Here is an 8,611-nt window from a genome sequence, read left to right on the forward strand (position 1 = left end):
CTCAGTATTTCCCCTGCCCCTCTCCTCGCACGGCTTGAGCCATGCTAACTTAACAGTGTTCAAACACGCCAAGCACCAGAACACACTTGTTCATTGTCTATTTATCTGGGACATTTCTCTTCTCTACCCCGCTTACTGCACAGCATATTGCATCCTTTCCTTCAAATCTCTGCCCAAATGCGGTAACCCTATCAAAGGATCTTCCTTTATCAATCCCACTCTGTACTGCCATTCCCTTTCCCAGTGATCTGCATTTTTTTGTGAGCTGCATTTTTATATAGCACTTATCACTATATTTGTTTATGTGTCTGTTATGTTTGTGTGGGTGTTCTAAGGACTGGACTCAAGTCCTTGTAAGGAAAGCACTTGACTAACTGAGCTATATCCTCAACTCCTGTTTGTCATATTTTGTTTGTTTGTTGTCTGTCTCTCTGCACTGCATAAAGAATTTTGTCTGTTCAGAACAGGGCTTGGTACATAGTAAGTTCTCAACAAGTACTTGTTAAATAAATAAATTGTTCCTTACATAAACCTTTTATTCTAAAGAGACTTGGTCTCATTCAAATTATTTTTATTTTTTGTAATTTTTAAAAATTAAAGTATAATTACATCATTCCTTCCTGCAACCCCTCCCACATCTCTTCTTCACACTCTCTCAAAGTTATGGCCTCTTCTAAAAAAATTATTATGACTTTACATATGTGAATAAATACATAAATACCACCTGCTGAGTCTGTCTAATGTTGTTTGTATGTATAAGGTTTGGAGACTTGGTGATTTTACTATCCAAAAATACAGTCAGAATGACTAATATCTATTAAGCCCTTTCACCATGCCAGTACACTGGCTACAAGGGTTTGTTATCCTATTTAATCTTATTCAGTTGACAACTCCATAATATAAAAGCTATTTTTAGCCAGGTGTGGTGGTACACACCTTTAATCCCAGTACTTGGAAGGCAGAGGCAGTCAGATCTCTGTAGATTCAAGGCCACCCTGGTCTACAGGTGAGTCCAGGACAGCCAGGGCTCTGTTACACAGAGAAACCTCATCTCAAAACAAAACAAACAAATAAATAAATAAAACAAATTTTAAAAAAGCTATTTTTATTTTGTGTTTTTGATAAGGTCTCAGGCAGCCCAGGTTGCCTTCAAACTCTCTATGTAGCCAAGTCTGGGCGTGAACTCCTTGATCTTTCTGCTCCTACCTCCTGAGTTGCCGTTGTTTATGGTTTTTTTGTTTGTTTGTTTGTTTGTTTGTTTTGTACTTTTTGGTAGCAAGCAATTTTAAATATCTATTTGGTCTCCTCAAATAGAATATAAACACCATCATACCTGTGCCTGGAACATTTAAACATGATTTAACAAATCTTACCTGGTTTTTAAATTTTAATTTGAAAATAAATTCACTTGACTAATGTGGATAATTTCTCTTCTTACCGGTCACAGTCTAGTGCTGGACTATTTGAATAAGGGAGTATCATATTGAAGAAAAGTATAATTGACTAGTAAAACTATCTGGAGATTGGTCTCCATTTTATCTTCAAACAGGTAAACCCTTAGGCAAATCACTTATCCTTTCTAGTTAATGGTAGGTCTGCTAATCTATAAAGAAGTTGACCTATGTAGACTCTGACCAACACAGAGTTCTAAAAATAATATAATTCCATAAACATTTATTATGTGCCAAGCAAAGTAAAAGGCCAAATTCTTCCTTGGTGTTTCTGTTTTACCTAACTATTATACACTCTTAAAAGTGCTATTTTCCTTGTGGATTACTTCAGTGCATATATATGTCCCAATACAAGAAATGAACTACAAATGTAGTATGTAATAGTTTATTCATCTAAATGACACTATTTAAACCAAGAAGGACATAAGAAAAGAAAGCTTGCCAGATATGATGACTCAGTCCTGAAATCTCAGTATCTGAGCAGCTGAGACAAGTAAAGCAGTTGAGTTTGAAACCAAACTGGGTATTGTAATGAGTTCCACAACAGCCTGGGCTACATAGCAAAGACCCTATCACAAAAACAAAACAAAACAAAAAACAAGGAAGAGCTGGGGATAAAACTTTGTGGAAGAGTGCTCGCCTTGACAACACAAGACCCTGGGTTCAAAGCCTATTACCGCCAGAAAAAAAAAAATCACTAAAAATTTTATTTTTTTAAACAATCAATTAAAAAATAAAGCAGAAGCCAGGAGGTGGTGGTGATGATGGCACACACCTTTAATCCTAGCACTTGGGAGGCAGAGACAGGCAGATCTTTGTGAGTTCAAGGCCAGCCTGGTCTACAGAATGAGTTCCAGGACAGCCAGGGCTACTCAGAGAAACCCTGTCTCATAACAAAACAAAATAAAAAGCAGGAAAAAGTAGGCCCTAAAAGAGAAGACTTGTGGTGGGAGAGAAAGACTTGGACTATACATGTTAGAAAGTTTAGAGAATTCTGAGTATAAAGTACAAGAAAAAGATGGTAGGTAATTACTGATTCCAGAAAAAAATAAAAAGTTTGTACATGAAATAAAATGCCAAGGCTGGGATGTAGCTCCATTGGTAGAAAGCTTGTCTACTAGGCACAGGTCCCCAGCATAAACTGGCCATGAAGGTGCAGGTCTATAATCCCAGGACTCAGTAGAGGGAAGTAGAGGCAGAAAGATTAGAATTTCATGGTCATCCTCGGCTACACAGTTATTGAGTCTAGCCTGAGATATGTGAGACATTATTGCAAAAAAAGGACGAGGAGGAGGAGGAAAGGAAAAGAAAAAAAAAAGAAAGGAAATCTCATTGTAATATACTTACTACACTGCTCTTATAAAGACTATGGTTTGAAGTTAATTTAAAAATTATCTTTAGAGAGAAGTCAGAGGGGTGTTTGAGATTAAAATTCTCATCTGTAATAACAGGAAGCAATCTCTTCTTCAAAGACAATTAAAAAGGGGCTGGGAGTATAGGTCAGTGGTAGAGTGGTTGCTTAGTATGTGCAAAGTTGTAGGTTTAGTACCCAGTATCACAAGAAGCAGCAGCAGTAGAGAAAGCGAGGGAAGAGGTATCAGTGTAAGTATATTCACAAGAAAAGAAAGAAAAAAAGAAAGAGCAAATGTCATCTTAATACACTTACTACACTGCTCTTATAAAAACTGGTTTGAAGTTAGTTTTAAAAATTTTAAAGTAGGCTCAACAAAAGTAAGCAACTATATATCTAGCATATTTTCATTTCATTATAACAAATGTAATCCATTCATAGTTTACTGTAAATATAAAATAATTGAAAATCAATTGTCCATTTGGTACTTTCTCTCATTTCTCTACCCCTGTATTATAACACCTAATACAAGTCTGAGTATCCACTATCTTTTTACAATGTTTTTTAGTGTGTGTGTGTGTGTGTGTATACACGCATATACATGCAGGTGTTTGTGGCATCTACAAGAGGGCATCAGATTCCCTGGAGCTGGAGCTATAAACTGCAGTGTTGGTTCTGGAACTGACTGTGGGTCCTTTGCAAGAGCATTATGCTCTTTTAACTGTGTACACCTGAAGGCCAAAAGAGGACACTAGATCTCATTACAGATGGTTGTGAGCCGCCCTGTGGTTGCTGGGAATTGAACTCAGGACCTCTGGAAGAGCAGCCAGTGCTCTTAACCTCTGACCCACCTCTCCAGCCCAAATACAATATTTCTTAAGCTGATAAACATAGTCTGAAACACTTAGTTCAACCAAAGGTAATAATAACAATGATAGAGTTGGACAAAACCTGACTCAATTTTTATCCCAAAGCAAGAATGAAAAAAGCAACATAGTCCTGTTCTCTCCTGTACACTCTTTCTCCTCATCTCCAGCCATAAACCATGAACAGGAGGGCCACTTGACTTTATGTTGACTCTGTTACCCAGTAGTTATGTGGTTTGAAGAAAATAATTTAATTTCCTTGATGTATTTTTCATTACTGAAATATCAAATTAATGACACTTTGCTTATTCTTCTCATGACACTTCTCTTACTCTACTCTTGATTCTGTAAGCATCAAGTACATTTATGGAATGTGAAGTACTCTGTGACAGTCCAGGGTGGATGGCATACAATTGTAATTCCAGTAATTAGGAGGCTGAAGCAGGACGGTTTTTGCAAGTTCAAACCCAGTTTTCACTACATAGCAAATACCAGACCAGCCAGGATTTCTCAGTAAGACTCTGTCTCCAAGTATCTGGAGTTAGGGTAGGGGGTAGCAAGATATGTCAGCAGATAAAAGACATTTGTCCCCAAGCCTGCTGATCTGATTTCAGTTCCTACAACCCACGTCACAGTGTGACTGAGAACCAAATCCTGAATGTTGTCCTCTGACCTTCACATTCATAGGCCACCCACACACAATGCATTCGTTAACCAGTTAACTTTAATAATAGGTTTTTAAATTTAAAAAGAAAGCAAACTGTGAATTATGGCACAGTATAAAATATGAGATTTTATAATAAAGCACGATGTGAATTATGAAACACTATATAAATACAAGATTTCTTTTTATCTGCAGTAGACGATAATTATTTTTACCAGTAAAAAGCAACTTTATCGCCAAGTTTTTTCTCATGGACGTTTCGATCCAGCACATTGTAGCAGATGTTCGTAGTTGCTCCTTTCATCCACTCAGTGAATATTTTCCCTTTAGTCACATCAAAGTTGTACTGGAGGAATGGGCCAGGGCATGGGGTTTTCCAGTAAAATTCCTTGGCAATGTTTCCCCAGAACTCTGCAAGAAAAGGAGGTGTCCACTATCACTAAGTATCTCTAACATATTTATCATCGGGTGGAATGCTAGTATATGCATAGACCAAGTTACAATCACCCTGCCCTAGAACTCATTAGCTCTCTCCTCTGATCATCTGTTACTTTCTATAGTCTATCCCCGAATTTTAATTCAGATTGTTCCTTCTATACTCAGAGAGGTCCATAATAAGCACATGCTTATTATGATCCAGGCACCTGGGTGGTAGGGGCAGAATTAGCAGTTCAAAATGAGCCCTTTACATAGGAAAGTCAAAGCCTGCTAGCATGCCCCATATGAGACCCTATCTCTAGTACACACACACACACACACACACACACACACAAAAGTGTCAATCCATTTTTTAACCACCTACTTAAATCATATACATTGCAGTACCTAGCACAATGACCAATAGGCAATCAATAAAACAATTCTTTACCCATATTGTCTTCCATAATCATCTACTTCCTGTTCAGTCTCTCTTAACAATATTTATTGAGCATTCCCTTCTACAACTACTTGCACACATGCTCCTGTGTGCAATGTTACTTAAAGCTTTTTATATGCATTATTTAATTTAGTCCTTACTATATCCCTAAGAGGTATGCATTATTTTGTTTCTTGTGGATTTGAAAATCAAGGCGTAGAGACATTAATAATTCGCCTAAGATTCCACAGGTTACCAAGTCAAGTTTTGATTTCCTTGAGGAGACATTTTTGCTAATTTTTCAAAAGATAGGTATGTATTTTACTCTGGAACCAGATGAAAGTGACTGCTATGGTGTTAGAGGCTGGCACACTGAACATAAAGAAAGTGTCAGCAGGAACTAATACATAAGCTGGCATATTGGGACAAGACAATATAATTGAAAGCTAAATCGCATGCCGTGCCACCTTTCAGTCTATTAAGGAAACAAAAATTAAACCAACCAAAAGTGTTCCTGTATACCTATAAAACTAGCAAACATTTAAAAAAGTTAATTCTATGCTTTGGTTACATGAGATCTGTTTCAAGAATCAGATACTTTTATACATTAACAGCATTGTAAGAAATGCCTGGCAAGAGCTGTAAAACTTTTTAGAATCTTTATTTGCTAACTCGATTTTGGAAATACATATATATTCCAAGCAAATAACCCCAAACATGGAAAGAAGGCATTACTAAAAAGGTTTCTATAGCAACACTACAATAGTGAAACTAGAGAAGGGTACAGTGATATAGGCCTGTAATCCTAGCACTTGGAAGGTAGAGCCAGAGAATCAGGAGTTCAAGGTTAGCCTCAGCTAATAGGAAATTTGAGGCCATCCTGGGCTATATGAAACCTAGACTATTTAAAAAAAAATTATAAATAATAAAACCAGGGCTAGAGAAATAGTTCAATTTGTAAAGTGCTTGCCACACAAGCATGAGGATCTGGCATAGTGGCATTCATTTGTCATTCTAGTACCTTGAGGCAGAGACAGGTGGCTCTCTGGGGCTTGCTGTGACAGCCAAGGTTGTTCTCTAGTCTACACACATATACACACCTTCAAACAAACTAAAAACTCAACAAGTAAAAACTGATAAAACTAGTAATATAAATTTTAATATAATAAAATACTAAATGGCCATTAAAAAAAAAAAACACCCAGGACTATATACCAAAACCCTGTCACACACACACACACACACACACACACACACACACACACAGTTTTTTACTTTGTGTGAAAGCAGTGTTCCCAGAGTATTGGCCTAATGGTATTTAGATAAGTCCACTGGAGCAAGTGAAAGTGTTAAGACTAAGGACAAATTACGAAATGGCTTCCTGCTTTCTTAAAGTGTCTGTGAGAATGGAAGAAAGGGTCAATCTGAGAGCTATTTTAAGTTCATCGAAGACTTGTTTTATGACCCTTTGTAAGTTAGTTTCTCGAAGCTTCAGTTTCCTTCTCCATAAAATGTGGTTGTACCCACATCAAATCAAAATGAAATACTGCTTAGTAAACAATAATAATTCATAGGTATAAAAAGATATCAGAGAAGATGATGATGGAAGAGATTTACAGTTTAGGATAGTGCCATTGACACTACCAGGAAATAAAAAATTAGCACAAAAGGGAAAGAAAGAAAGAAAGATAATCAGGGAAGAAAACAGGTTTGGTGGTAAATCTCACTCGTAGTCTTGTTTAGTTCAGCATATCATCAAGGTGTGTGAAATACAAATGGTCTATAATCCTGTGAAATTTGGGAACAGAATATAAATGAAATACAAGGTATGAGGCTGGATATATAGACTAGTGATTACTATAGTAATTGTAGCTTACCCCAGGGAAAAAGATGGAATTCATGATGGAAGAAAATACAGAAAGAGAAGGGAAAAAAGACACCTGAGGACTCAGAGTTGGACATTATTTGAAGCAGTGAACATATCACACTTAATTCAATACTGTTTCGCATTGCTTAGTATCTGCCTCATTCATATTGTTATTAAATAAATCATTGCTTATTTAATGGCTGCTGGGCATCAAACATTCGATAATGGACCCTTTATTGCCCACTTTAGTCTTCATGGTCTATGATTCTAGTGTTACTGTTCCTACCTTGGAGATGAACAAATTGAATGCAGGTTTTTAAATCTGACTGCCAGTACAGTTATTTATGCCTTTTTTCTGAAGGTGATACGCGGCTTGCTGCCTCTCAACCAGGGTATGACTGTTTATAGCTGTTTGTTTTCTGGTTTTGGCAAGGTCTCACTATATAGCCCTGCCTGTTTTGGAACTACCTCTGCAGACCAGGCTGGCCTTGAACTTATAAACACCAGCCTCTGCTTCTCCAGTGCTTGGGATTAAAGGCATATGCCACCAGACCTGGCCAGGATGTGGTTTTGCTCCCTAAGCTATCCTGACACGTTTTTAAAGGCGTAGGCTTATCTCTTAGAATCTGAATTACTGGAACTTAGGTCCAAATTTATTTTTTTCAAAAGCAAAACAAAATTCGACACAATAACAACTTGTTCAACTGTACTCTAAACGAGGTGAGCGCGCTCCGTTAAAGGTCTGAGAGAGGCAATTGTTGAACTGAAGAAGGTTCTCTCTCCCCAGGGCCTCCTTCTCTCAAGGTTCACCCTTGCTCCCTGGAGCCCTTCCTTTCACCTCAGGGATTCTCGTACTCACGGGAATTTCTCCTCACCGAACCCCGCTCCTCCTCGTGAAAGCCTACATCTAACAAAACCGCCAGGTCGCCAGAGAGTCCCCCAACTTCTAGGAACCTTCGCCTCAACAGCTCCTTCCTTCTCACGGAACACCACCTCTTGGGAACCCCTTCCCACCCCGCTCAGCGACCCTCCATCTCCCTCCTCCCTTCCAAGGCAGCTCGCTAACTCCCCTCGGAGTCCCGCTCCTCTGCTCACTGGCGCCCTCCAGAGTCGCCGGGCCCAGCCTCACCCCGTGGCTCCTCCACAGAACGCCGGTGCAGCTCGCGGTAGCGCTGCAGAGAGGGGACGTGTGCCGAGCGTCGGACCTCCGGCGGCGGGGACCAACGCCGCCCCCGGCCCTCGGCGCCGGTCTCCTCGCGAGCCCGGCTCCCGCCGCCGCTCTTGCGCCGCTCCTCGGGAAGCCCCATCGCATCAGGTTCCGAGCACCTTGGCCGCCGTTGCGGTCGCGGCTGGTGCCGGGGCGGGGAAAACAAGTCGACCCTAGAGGCGGGGCCTCGGGCGAGGGCGGAGCCTGAGGCTAGAGGCCGTGCTCCAGGCATCCAATAGTGGGTAGGGCCGTGCGTGAAGGGGCGGGGTCAGCAAAAACCGCTGAGGAAAGTTGGGGCAGGGGCGGAGCTGACTTGCCGGAAGGGGTGTAGCCGTGGCGAGAGCCGGTG

At 39.9% G+C, this 8,611-nt stretch overlaps 1 protein-coding gene across 3 annotated transcripts in view; it reads right to left on the reverse strand.

Annotated features, from left to right (window-relative positions):
* The window catches only part of Acss2 (acyl-CoA synthetase short chain family member 2), a 37,823-nt gene extending 29,387 nt beyond the window's left edge, over positions 1-8,436 (reverse strand). Inside the window, exons 1-2 of one of the 3 annotated variants that reach the window (XM_060382993.1) lie at positions 8,185-8,436; positions 4,548-4,743 (exon numbers count right to left, since the gene is read on the reverse strand). In XM_060382993.1, the coding sequence (XP_060238976.1) occupies positions 4,548-4,743; positions 8,185-8,362 (374 nt within the window). In that variant the 5' untranslated portion in view covers positions 8,363-8,436. The remainder of the gene's footprint in view (positions 1-4,547; positions 4,744-8,184) is intronic. The other 2 variants (XM_021640512.2, XM_021640513.2) reach the window with 2 other exon arrangements.
* Between the last annotated feature and the right edge of the window lie 175 nt (positions 8,437-8,611).

The sequence above is a fragment of the Meriones unguiculatus genome, chromosome 4 (assembly GCF_030254825.1).
Source record: "Meriones unguiculatus strain TT.TT164.6M chromosome 4, Bangor_MerUng_6.1, whole genome shotgun sequence".
Lineage (NCBI taxonomy): Eukaryota > Metazoa > Chordata > Mammalia > Rodentia > Muridae > Meriones > Meriones unguiculatus.